General features: G+C 38.6%; 1 protein-coding gene across 2 annotated transcripts in view; it reads left to right on the top strand.

The window, feature by feature from the left end:
* anos1b (anosmin 1b) overlaps positions 1-13,912 on the top strand; it is a 61,285-nt gene that overhangs the window by 45,489 nt on the left and 1,884 nt on the right. For both annotated transcript variants that reach the window (XM_026197753.1, XM_026197752.1), the window contains exons 7-12: positions 4,768-4,964; positions 8,433-8,571; positions 10,445-10,600; positions 11,250-11,344; positions 12,484-12,652; positions 13,684-13,901. In XM_026197753.1, the coding sequence (XP_026053538.1) occupies positions 4,768-4,964; positions 8,433-8,571; positions 10,445-10,600; positions 11,250-11,344; positions 12,484-12,652; positions 13,684-13,901 (974 nt within the window). The remainder of the gene's footprint in view (positions 1-4,767; positions 4,965-8,432; positions 8,572-10,444; positions 10,601-11,249; positions 11,345-12,483; positions 12,653-13,683; positions 13,902-13,912) is intronic.

The following is a 13,912-nucleotide window of genomic DNA, read 5'->3' as shown; positions in this document are numbered from 1 at the left end:
TTCTGCTATTTTGAAAGATTACAGACTCTTGGAGAGCGCGTGCTAAACTCAGCAAGAATAAAACGAGTGTTAGAAATATCTGACATCTTCCTGCAATGCCCTGGGAGCGTCATCCAAGCTCTTTCTCAATGTCCGATCTGCTTCACGTCAAGACAGTCAACACATGTTAGCTAAGAGTGGAACGGAAATTAGCATGCTCCAACGCTGAAGCAATATCTCGCACTGGCACAGGCGACTTCAGAACCCATTGACACATAAACACTAAACATTTGCACAGAACATGCTGGAGATCTTGGAAAGAAGTTTCCACCACATGGAGCTCGTTCTGACGTGAAACTGCTGGAAGATGTGGGGTCCGAGGGTTGGGAGGGGTCGAATTAAGAATGCCTGAGGTCAGAGGTCGGGCGCGTGGCTGGTGTTGCTGGAGGGAAACCTGCAGATGAATGATCCTGTGTGACCTAATAACTCTCTGAGAACAAATACAAAGTGACAGTTTTGTGCTGGTGAAATAGCCATTGTGTGCTTTGTTTAGTTGCTGCCCCCCAGTCTGAAATTAAGCCGACTTCACAGACCAAACACGCTCTCTTCAGAAGCCCCACAGGCACAACATTAGCATGTGAGCTAAACTGACATATCAAAGCATCTTTCCTCTGTCATGCTCAATGCACACTGATTGGCCTCCAAGGTAAAGCAGCTGGCCTTGTGCTTTAATCAGGAACAGAGCATGTGCTACACGTCTTTATTTTCATGCTTTGAAACTGAATGTAATGCATTATTAGTGCTTGCTGAGTCAAGCATCACTATCAATATTGCTCATGCCTTAGGTTAGTGACTTGTTCCACATGCTACAGACGTGAATGATATTTTTGAGAGAGTGTTTGCCTCTGCTTTTCTAGTTGATTAGACATAAGACTTTTGCCTTGCCAGTGATAAAATGGGTGAAAGCATATCATAGAGGATTGACAAATGTGGAGAAGAGCATTTAATTGCATTGGATGTGCACATGTAGTTAACTTCACATCTTGAAAATATATTTTTTTAAAACTGTACTTATGTCACGAGTCACTGGAGCAAGGGAACGGGGAGATATGGAGATATTTTCCAAAACGAGAGTCTTTAATAATCCAACAAGGAGACACAGAGCACAAGGAAGATGTTCAAGACCCGACAAGGAAACATGAGGCTGACTCCACATTTATACTAAGCTTAATGAGGGACAGACCTGTGCTAATAATGACTAATAATGAGACAACAGTAACAGGAATTAGACCAAATAATGGAACATTGAAACAGAAATGTAGGAAGTAAAAGATCCATAATCCTGACATATCGCTCCCCTGCTGGAAGGCAGGATGCACCGTAGAACAACAGAGGGGGGACGGGTGGGGACTAAGGAGGAGGCTCGGGAGGAGGATGTGCACCCGGGAGGGGGCCAGGAGACAGAGACCAGGGAGGCGACAAAGGAGACAGGAGCCAGGGAGGAGACAGGAGGGGCCCGGAGCAGGAGGAGCACAGCAGGACCCAGGACACAGTTATAACGGCAGCCCGTGGTGGAGCTGACGGAGGGAGGAGCCATGGAGGAGTAATGGCCGTCCGACTCCAGGGGGCTGACCAATGGTGGCGGAGCAGGTGGTGGAGGAGCCCGAGGTGGAGATGAAGAGTTGATGAGCCAGGGCAACAGGGAGTATCCGGAGGTCCTAGGAAGAGCAGATTGTGCCGGCGACTGATGTGAAGGCATGGATCTGAGAGGCCGTGATGGAGCTGGAGCGACAGAGCACTGAGGAGGATCTGAGTGGATGAAGGAGCCTGAAGGAGCCGGACTGATGAGGTGAAACCGGAGGAGTGGAGTCCTGAGGCACAGGATGGTCGACCCCAGACCAAGGCTGAGCTGGAGGGACAAGGGAGACCGGTGGAGCTAGTGGACTGACAGGCCACGCCTGAGGAGAGAGCTAGGAGCCATGGTGGAGCTGACGGGTCAATGGGTGGAGGCAGAGACCGGAGCCCAGAGGCTGGATGCGGAGTCAAGGGTACTCTGACCATGGCGACGCTGGAGGAGGGCAGTCCCATGGAGCTCCAACGTATAGATGTTGGACTGAGGGTGAGAAGAGGGGCTGCCAGACGAAAGCGGAGGAGGAGGAGGAGGAGGCAGGAGTGAGTGGGATGGTGGGTATTTTTGAGCCTTCAGGTTTCTGTCATTATTCGCTGGAGCAAGGGAACGAGGAGATTTCACAAAACAAGTCTTTAATAATTCAACAAGGAGTCAAAGAGCACAAGAAAGACATTCAAGACCCGACAAGGAAACATGAGGCAGACTACACATTGATACTAAACTTAACAAGTGACAGACAGGTGCGGGGAATCAACTAATAATGAGACAACGAGAACAGGAACAAGACCAAATAAGACAACACTGAAACAGAAACTGGGAAAAAAGGTCCATAATCCTGACAATTTAAGAGTATTAGGTGAAAGTACACATTCATGACGGTTTAACACACAACATTTTAATTCCTTTATACATATATAATAAATAAAAATTGTTAGCGTACATTTTAAATAATTTAGTTAATACTTTATCAAGCTTAAAAGTACTCTTGTTTTGATGGGTTGACCAACATGAAAAGTAAAAGGTCATAAATTTACGGAAAATAACAGATTTTTTCAGATTGTTTTCTTTTATTTTAAATTGTAGTCAAGATTATTATCACTAAGTTAATTACTTGGCTGTTATTTTAAGTACTATGAGATGAATGAGAAATTACAGTATTTCACATTTTATACAGAAAAATAATTTTATTCAGTACATTTTCAGTTTTCTTAACATTCAAATGTAAGTAAAATTACAAAAAAAAATAATCTGTAATTAATAAAATAACAAAACTGTTAGATGATAAAACAGTCAAATGACTAGCAGCAAAAGCTGCCAAACAAAAACATAAAATTAAAGTAAAATCTCCTTAGTTAAATAAGCTGAAAACATTGTCATTTTAAAAATATTTTCTGAATTATTATGATTATTATTATGATCAAACACTTTTTTAATATTGCTTTTCACGATTCAAATACCTTCACTCTATCACAATCTTAAAGTTTCTAAACTTTATTTCTTTCATACAAACCTTCTTATTTAGAAGAGTTTTATGTTGTTTTACTGAAAATAATGAAGTTTTAAGAAACTGCTCCCTTCAGGGTAACACTTCAGTTTAACGCCCAATTCTCACTAACAAATTGCTTATGAGCATGTCTATTATTAACATATTGGCAGTTTATTATTATTTATAAAGCACATATTCTGCAGGACCATATTCTACTTCTCTAATTCTACCCAATACCTAACACTAACATCTAATAAGTGGCAAATTAATCGTTTATTGAGGCAAAAGTCATAGTTAATGTTTTGTTAATGGCTAGAATTAGACCTTAAAATAAAAAGTGCCTCCGGAAATGTAAAAATACATTGTGTATCTTATAAGTGTTCAGTTTATGTCCCTCTAAGGGCTTCTTTTAGCAGATTGACATTATTTGCTGCTCTTAACAAGCTACACGATCCTGAATGAATATTTCTGTATCTGTAGTCATAACTGTTTTAAAGGCTCTGGTGGGTGTGCTTACAGTAAAGTGAGGCGCGGACTGAATGTTATGTCTACACTCTTGTCCTGTCTGGATTATTCGCGCATCACTGGCAGTGGTCATGTGTGTCTCCCAGCAGCGGCGGTGGACACATTAGCACACATATACACACTACTCAACTCATGTCTGGAACAGATCTGTTTGCCACATCAACAGAAACATGCACACAAACTCACAGAGAACCACACACACACACACACACACACACACATGCATTCCTTTATTCCTGCTGAACACTTTTGTAGCTTGTGAAAACACTCTGTGTAGAGCCACGAAACACTACAGACAACAACTGACCTTTACGTATTTCAAGAACCCAGTTCTTAATACACAACATTAATGTATTTTTTCAACATGTCTGTCATTTAAAATCCCTTATTTTGGAGGGAAACTGGCCTAACCGATGACATTTCTGACAAAAATTAATATAATGACAGCTTAATGGTTTTGTCATATTCCAGCCCAAAATGCTAACAGGCGGCTCAATCTGACTATGCAATAATAATGATTAGCATTAGTAGTAATTGTAGGTATTTGCATTATTCCAAATATTATTTTATTTAATTATTATTGAAATGATCAAATTAATTCAATAATGAAATATATAACACAATTGTTCTGTCAAATAAAAACAAGTATTTAATATGATGATTGTTTTTTACAGAACAACTGTAAAATTACCGCACACTACTAATATTAATGTCTGTCTTTGCTTACTTTGCTTTAAAACGTTTAACCAGAGAATTTTTATTTTGGCAGAGTACCTTAAAAGCTTCTCATTTGACAGCAACAGATTTATAATTGATTCTCATTACAAATCTGGGAAGGTGGTTGATGTAGATGGAGTCCTTGTGGAGCTGCATTTACTGCAAACCGAGACACTGAACACGCCGGATCTTGCACTGCTGGCGTGGAGAAAAATAAAATCTGGAGAAATCACATCCCTGAAAATGTCACATGAGCAATAACGTTGGCTAACAATTGTTTGTCTTTATTCTCATGTCTTGAACACGTGTTCTGAGGTCTGTCTTTCTTCTGTGGTCCACTTCAGGTCATGTCAGGCGAACACAAATAAACTGACAAGAGTTTGATGAAAAGCAGTGGTCCGACTGAAGCACCTTCACTTCTCTGTTTCAGATCCGTTTCCCCCAGAGACCCCACAGAATGTCAGAATAGGGAACCAGACGGTTCTCCCTGATGGCACGGTGAGTGTTCTGGTCCTGTGGGAGGCCCCTGGGGAGAGCGACTTGGTGGTCCACCATTACAAGGTGACCTGGAGCCCTCAAAGAACACCCCCAACCAGCCAGAGCCGGGCTGGACGGGTCACAGATGGGGTAAGCCATCCGGAGCCCAGGCCTCTGTCTAACCCCTTTCCTGGCATATTCTCTCAAATACTACTCATACTTTTATATCTCTGCTAAACTGTGAACCTGTAGGGGGTTACGCTCGGTGTTTATGTGTGTGGAAAGTTCATTTCAGAAGAATGAGTAAGAAAATTAAGCCAGACCAGAGTCTGCAGATAGTGGCCAAAATCTTGTTGAGGTTAAAGAACAATTTTTACCTTTCTCTCATAAAGTTGAACCTGAACCCTTAGAGAGGGGAGAAATTTCCCCAAGTTGTTTTTCTTGGTTCCAGTCTTGGAACGTCAGACCCAGGAAGTTCTAAATCTCCGACTGAGTTTAAGGATTTAAATGTATGTTTTCACTGGTCACCCTTGCTCCACTTTGGCCAGCGCCACCTCACAGGTGTTGGACTCATGTGCCCCACCTGTGATGTAGTAAAGCGCTAGAGCCAGTTAAGTCGGTTCCCCACCTCGACCGCAAAACAAAGACGCAGCTGGCCTAGTGATCAGCATATTTTATTGTAGTCCAAGTGCTCTCCTGAAAGCCACAGCTCTCAAATGGTTTTGATTAGGTAATTTGTTTTTACAATGCAATAACCTCTGTGTCTGAGAAAGCAATCTATTTTATTGAACAGTAGCCTATAAAGGCCTATTTCAGCTGACAGATTTTTGTTCTCAGAATGGATCACTGCAAGCATTTAAGAGTTATTGAGAGTAGTAGAAAATGTCAGATCATTTTCAAACTGCCTGGAATTAAGAATCTATGCAATCCAAAGAACACAACTTAGCTGAAACTAAATGCACAGTGGCCCTATACGTCTGATATTTTAAAATTTAGGAATGACAAAAGTATGGCTCATTTAACAGAACAGCACTCTTTGTCTCAGATATGTACAGAAACTACACCATATGTATTCTTTATTTGAAAAATTACAGTAATAGATGAAAATAACATGATACTTATTTAGTGTGATTACCTGGACAAATTCATTGTAGGATTTTCATGTTTAAAAAAGCAAGGGTGCTGTTTATATCTAGTTTGGAAAAAAAACACATTATTTATATATGTTCTCTGTGATGAAATGCCAGTCAGATACCCCAAAATGATACTCTAAGATATCTAGACCAGTTCTTGAATCCTGCACTGAGGAGACCAGCTGGGCTCCACATGTTTTCAAATCAGCATAGAGGTCTCGTTGTCATGGTCTTGAGTGAGCAGATTGGAAAACTGTTCCACCACAGAGGAATATGCAGATGATGATTCAAGTAAGCAACTTTTTACTTACTAATGATAGTACCATTTAAATTTTTTACATTCATGCATTTGGCAGACGCTATTATCCAAAGCGACTTACAGTGCATTCAGGCTATACATTTTTTTTTTATCATTATGTGTGTTCCCTGGGAATTGAACCCACAACCTTTTGAGCTTCTAACACAATGCTCTACCACTGAGCCACATGAACACCTACTGTGGTACCACCAGGCAATACTTTCTACTTCACTTGTATATGTGGATAAGAGGGGACCAAGCATTGAACCTTGAGGCACCCCAGTGGTTAGTGGATGTGGCTAGCTCATGTGAAACTCTGTGAAACATTACAGTTTCAGGTTTTGCTATGACTAGTTCAGGGTAAGGTGGACAAGAGAATCTAGTGACTTACGATATCAAAGACAGCAGAGCAGTCTTGTAGGACCCATAATCTGGAGTCGACTCTCAGCCACAGAGTTTAAACAACTGACAGCAAGACAGTCTCTGTGGATTGTCAGCTTTTGAAGCCAGATTAATTGTCAGCCAGCAGGTTGTTCTGTGAAAGAAAAGTAGAAAGCTGAAAACAATTAAAGAGAAAAAGTACATCAGGTGTTATAAGCTGTGTTGTTGGTAAATTACATCCAGAGAGTGTCATTGATAGTATAAATGTTTTCAACTGTTGTCCGGCTCAAAGCAATTCATTTTAAATGAATAACTCATATGAAATGTCTCATATTAGCATAGATACCTGTCACATAATAATTATGATTTATGAGAAGTGTTTTCCTAACTAATGCAGCATAACCATGTGCTTAGGTGATGAATTAGGTGTATGCTTGGTTAAAGAGATGGATCTGTACTATAAACTTAAGCTGACAGAGTGTGTCTGAATCCCAAACTTTTCTAAGAAGACTATTCCAGAGTTCAGAGCCAAACGGGAAAAGGATCTACCTCCTGTAGAGGATTTTGATATTCTTGGTGTTATTAAATGACCAGAATGAACATGATTAAATATAGTGTGATTTGAGCTCACTTAGGTATTGCAGAGCCAGATCATTCAAAGCTTCATAAATAATTATAGCAGAATTCCTAAAAATGTATACAGTGATACTAAATTTGACTGATATGATCATATTTCTTTGTTCTAGTAATCACCCTTACTGCTTTATTTTTATATTAAATAATCCTGTAGGACACCCACCCAGTAGCACATTACAAGTTCTAGTCTTGAGGTCATGAATGCATGAAACAGAATATCAGCTTTATAAATTGAAAGCAAGGATATGCCTTAAACAGCAGATTGCAGTCAAGCAGCATACAAAGTTTCTTAACCATAGAAGATAACAAGAGAATGCAACCACATCAAGAGACAGGTTATGTTCTAGTGCAGGGGTGTACAATATTTCAGCACTTCGAGCACTGCAACATATTTTTTTGCATAAAACATATAACATTACAATAATCTAAAATCAAAAAAATATATACAATCACTTTCATGTAAATGTGTGTTCTTTCAACTGTGTAAATCTTCTATTGCTCAAATGTATTCATGTGAGTTCAATAAAATTTGGAACACAGTGAAATGCTACACTTATTTACACAAACTGAGTATCACCTGCACTACAGTGTCAACTAATTCAATGTTTCCTGATAATGTCTCCAAAAGGAAGCATGTACAATGAAAAAAGCAGAGGGCCTAACACTGAGCCCTGTGGCACTCCATATTTATCTTGTGATTGATGACATTTCTTCATTAACTTGAAACAAAGTGGTTATGGTCAGATAAGCAGGACTTTAATCATGCTAATGTCAGTCCACTAATGCAAACAAAGTAACTCTAGCTTATTCAAGAGAATGTCATGATCTATTGTGTCAAAGACAGCAGTAAGATCCAGTAGCACTAAAATGTACCTAGACAGTATTGGGCAGTGCTTTTCAACTCCAGTCCTGTAGAGCCAGTCCTTAGTTTAGCACTAACCTTAACCAAACAAGATAAATAAGGTGTTTAGAATTATGTGCAAATTACAGACTGGTGGGTTTAATTGGTATTGGTTATAAAATCTGCATGAAACTGGCCCTCCAGAATTGAAGTTGAAGATCCACCTTATTTTTGCAATATGATGACTACCGTAAAACTATTTTTTATTTTTTTGTAGGTCTTATTGCTAAACAATTGCAGTAATAATGTCTTATTTTTATTTTTTGTAGGATGTAACACAGATGGAGCTTCAGGGTCTACAGCCCAACACACACTACAGTGCACAGATTCAGGCCGTCTCTTACTGGGGTCAGAACCGTCTCAAGAGCAGCCGAGCTCACCTCTCCTTCATCACCGCTGCAGCCATCAGTAAGAACTCTGAACATCTGCACACTTAGAAAGATTTATATGCACATTTGGAAAGTTCCAATTATGAAACTTCATAATTAATTGTTTTCAGAGTGTGCGCCAATTTTGACATTCAATCAGTTTTACTAAGTATAAATTGAAAAAGGTGTAAATGAAGGGGTGTCAGAAATAAAATATTTTCTCTCTTTAAAAGGCTTGATTCTGGCCCCCTCCTTTTACCATGAATCAGTGGTGCCGTTGATAATTGCAGCACAGCAGAGCCATTAAAAACACAGAAAACCTTCCCTGGCAAGGAGAGTGTTTTGTCAGATATGTTGTCCTCTTATGGTGACTTAGATTTTGGCATGTGAGTATATGAGGTTAACCATTCACAGAGGCAGCACATTTCATTCCTGTATGAGAATCCAGCAGTACAGTTGCTCACTAGTAGAGGTTTGAAGGGCACAACCCGTTTACTCCCCTCAGCTGGACTGTACTTAACCCCACACAAGTTTCTTGCCGCCACTGTTGTTGTTAGAAATATTCCAGTAATTCTGCAAACAAATTCCAGACACAAAGTGAAAAGATATGATGGCTTGGAAAAATTCAGTGTTGGCTCTGTTTAGTTGCTTTATCTATAGCAAAGCTGGCATCCTGAAATATTCAAAGGCATAATCCGTTTTTCTACAAATGCAATTTCTTCTCCTTTGCTTTCCAATAATTTTTCCACTCTCTTACTTATTTATGTCTTTAATATTTTCCCCACTGGTTTTATCAGCCCTTCTGTTATTTCTCTTGAGGTCTCTTAAACACCACATCAGTTATATCTCCATATTGCCTTACAGTAATGTATTGCAGACTATCTAAAGCTGAACCCAAGATTTCATTAGTCACAGTTTATGGACAAGGAAGAATTGTCATTGAAACAGAAATAAGTATAATTCAAAACATCAGTGCTCGCTTTTTGTCATTTTATTATAGGAAATTGTATCTTCTTATTCAATGCAATCTTATGTTGATGGCATCCACATTCATTTCATAACTGTACAATTGTTGTACAACAATTGTTTTAATTTGTCCATTTATTTCATGAGAAACATCTGTTAGAAAAGTAGTGAAACTTAAATAAGAAATCTCAATTACAGCTCCTGAGTTATGAAAGCACACTCTGAAGTGAAGATCAAACGTCAAACATTGGCCAAATGTAGAAACTTTGATTCATTGATACTTTTTATTTGCTTAAAGGTGAGTGTTTATGCCCATGTTCAAATGATATCGTACACCTCAGCGAAGTTGAAAATATTTTTAAAGACAATAATTGAATAAGAAACACATTTATATTAGGAAGTCTATAGAGCAAGACATACAGTATGAAGCTCATATTGTTGCTGAAGCACAAGAATTAGAGTCTAAAGACCTTCTCAAACAAACATGCAATAGTCACATTTCAACCCAAAACATTGTATCCTTTGTAAAGAGATTAAAATGACAGGAGCAAGGTGCATTTAACTTACACGCAAAGGTGGAATATCTCACAAAACATTTGCGAATAAGCACCATTTGCATTTGCAAGTTTCCATCCAACGAATCGAAGAGAACAAAATCGTCACTTCCTAAATAACTAGCACTAAATATCTAAAAAAAAAAAAAGTAGAGAAGCCTCTAAATATAATAGTTTTCATATATGATAAATTACTAGCACCTGAATGAGTAGATGAAAAATATTCTTCCTTAATTAACCAGGTATTTTTGGTCACCAGTTTGTATTTCGGTCACTTCCATGCCAGAAATTTAACACTTCGTCTCTAATTTAGCACATTTGAATCTGAAAAGTTGCTTTTTAAAATGATAAAGACTATTTCCAAATGTAAATGGACCTCCTCTCTCATTCTAGCATCCTCGAATGGGAATGTTCACCTTTCCAGAGAGTTCTCCAATGAGATTCCCGTATCCCATTCCTCTCCCAGTATCCTGAGGCTGGAAGCGGCCGCCCCTCATTATCACGAAAACCAGCTGCAGGTCAAGGTCTTCTGGAAGAGCCGAAACACAGGCAAGTCAGCTTCTCTCCGCACTGGCAGGTACACTGAGGTCAGACGACTGAGGTCATTCAAAGTTTACTTCATGCAAAAATTGTCTCTTAACAAAAACCACACTCACATGACTTCACACCGCTCACGCGAAGCGTATCTGTTTGTTGACAATCCATCGGATCCATGTGTGTCCTGAAACAAGTCACCGCCAAAGCAAAGCAACAGCATGACTAATGATTTATGGAAGAACTTTACCAAACATAAATATTATCTATCCGGCATAAAAAGACAATCTCGCAGGGATGTCCTCTCTAGACTCTTTCCAACAGATTATTCACGATCTGCTTAGTACACGCGCTCCAAAAATACACATTTGGCAACAGGATGGTCTTCAAAGAGAAGATTCCAGTCGAACCGCAAGCGCCCATAAATACAGGGTGTTGATTTACTGTTATCTCCTGGAAAGAGAGGCACGAAGAGTGATTTAATAATGCCGGTATGAGTGTGAAATCAGAAACAGATGAAGGGGGTTGGCGACCTGACGCGGGTTCGGAGGAAGATGTCATGTTGCCTGCGTACGGAGCAAGGGGCTCGGGGCAAAATGTGTGCATTGTGCCTCAGAAACAGGAAAACATTACCTACAACATCCTGTCTTGTTTCTTCCTCTAGAAAGCCAGAAGGATTCCAGTTCATTTATTCTGAGATGGTTTCCTGAAGTTTGTGCCCATAACGTGACGAAAGGCGAGAAAACAGCCACAGTTCAGGTGTGTCTCAATGGTTTACACTATACTTTCTTGCCAAGAAGGGCCAGTTTATTTATTTATTTATTTATTTTAAGTTCACGTACATGTGAGAATCCAGTGATGGACAAAGTACAGATACTAAGAAGTGATTTTTCTTTAAAAAAATATATTTTTTATGTACGTAGATATTAAAAATAAAAAGTAATGATTGATGAACCATATTTATTTATTTAGCAATTTGATATAATTAATCCTACAATAAGGGAGATTTGTTTAGTTGAAGACATGGGATATGTATCAATCTACATATAAACCAACATTTTATTTTATTACCATAACATACACTCTCAAAATTAGACATTTAAAAACATGTTTTTACTCATAATAACCTGTATAACTTAATATATTTTACTTCTAATAAGCATCTCAGGACAATGTGTTTTTAATAAAAGTGTGCAAACAAATCAAAAGAATAAAATATACTATCCTTCAGTGCAATCTCATTGAAATGAATCAGCTCGTTCATGAATCAGACCTCGTTTTTGTGTCTCAGGTTTCTTTCAGCGACAGTGTGATTTATTATGAAACACGGTGGAGTAAAACGTATGATACTGTGCTCAGGAATGTAGCGAAATGTTGAAATTGTAGTGAAATTTGCCAAAGTATAATACACTGATAAAGTACAGATGTCTAAACAAACGGGGAAAAAATGTTGATGGTGGTTTTTGTATGGCAAGTACAGTAGTTTGATACCCTAAAAATCGAAAAACTATGTTTGGAAAGGTGAATAAATGATGCCAGAAAGCTGTGGACTATCTGTTTAATGCCTCACAAGCATCGTATCGACTTACGTTTCATTGTCACTGTCAAACCTGCATGTGACCCTTGAAGTTACCCCTCAGATTGACTTGCTCCTGCACCTGATTTCTTTGTTCGCTGAACAGTGTAAGAGATAATGGCAGCACTGCCCAAGAGCGCTGTATTTCCACACATGATCTGTCATCAGTGGCAGCGGACACACAATAGAAGTGTGTGATATCATTATGGTGAATCTGATTCATGTTCCACAGAGCACTTCTCATGCACTCTCTCGTTGCATTCTTAGCCACAGACAGTGTACTGTTCTACTGAGCATCATCTGTGCCGCTTCTGCTCCTCAGGGAACACATTTCGTGATTACTGGCCTGCTGTTTGCCTGTAAGTACCGTGTGGCAGTGAAGCCCATAACGGGACAAGAGCAAAGGTCAGAGGTCATGACCTCTGTTACCACCCCACTTTGCTCATCACTGATGGGCCGACGGAAAAAACCTGCTGCCTGTGCAAGAGATGGTAAGATTATACCGAGCATAAAAGCTTTAATCCGCTGGGTGAATCTCATAGAAATGTCACATTTTATCCCAAAATCAAAGAGAAGATATTCTCCATAAAGAAATTAAGCCTCTTTTATTATTAAATTCCAGTTTTCATCAATGCAAAGCAAAAATAAAATAAACACTTTTACTCAATTACAGAAATATCAGACTGAAAAAAAAATCCTTTATCCTAAACATTACCCTGAAAATAGGCCTTTTTTTGTACATTTTAAAAGAAGGTTAAAAGCCATATAGTTATAGTTTTAAGTCAAAATAATAGTAAAAATAATTTAATTAATAAATAAATACATATATAAAGAGAATGACAAACATCTAAATTGTTAAAAGTTAAAAGTATGTCATAAAATGTAAAATATGAGTCTATAATTCTGAAATTAAACATCAAAATTATTAAATATAAAGTCAAAACTAAGGGATATTGACATAAAAAGTAAAATTGTGAGATAGAAAAATACATTTAGAAGCTCGTATATCCAAATTGAAATAAAAAAATATCTAATTATGAAATAAAAAGTCAAGATTATTTAATAAAATGTCCTAATTAGGACATTACATTAATGTATGTCATAATTAGGCCTTTTTAATGTCATATTTTCAGCAATTTTCTCCTAATTTGTAATTCTGATTATTTTTAAAAGTGATTATTTTGACACTAGAATTAAAAATATATATTTTATCCTACAAAATAGCCTTAAAATAGGCTTACAGTTACAAGAAAAAAAAAAAATAATAATTAAAAAAATAAATAAATACATATAGAACTGATAAAAATCAAAACTGTGACATAAATGGGATAAGTCATAATTATGACACAAGTCAAAATTGCTAGGTAAAAAGTAGATTCTGAAGATTGTATATCCATATTATGATATAAACAGTCATATAATGTTTTTTTAATGTTTGAGTTTGTTGTGAAATGTGATCCAGACAGTCTGAGATTCCCCCAGATGACAGAACTGATGTATTTTGTTCAATGTGTTGTCCCAGAGCGCCCTCCTCAGGTTAAGAAAGCCCTGCAGCGGCCGGAGAAGCTCTCAGCCTGGTTTCAGCCGGTGAACGGCTCGGTGCAGGCCGTCTTCAGCTGGCAGGTGTCTCCAGAGAGCACGGGACAGACCCCCATCACCGGATTCCAGCTCTCCTGGGTCAAAGTGTCCCGCAGCAGCACCAACGGCACGCTCGTCTCCCAAACACACATCCTGCCCCCCGTGAGTCCCGC

Source organism: Carassius auratus, chromosome 22, assembly GCF_003368295.1.
Source record: "Carassius auratus strain Wakin chromosome 22, ASM336829v1, whole genome shotgun sequence".
NCBI lineage: Eukaryota > Metazoa > Chordata > Actinopteri > Cypriniformes > Cyprinidae > Carassius > Carassius auratus.
The sequence above is the reverse complement of the archived record's forward strand: the minus strand, read 5'-3'. Positions and strand labels throughout refer to the sequence as shown.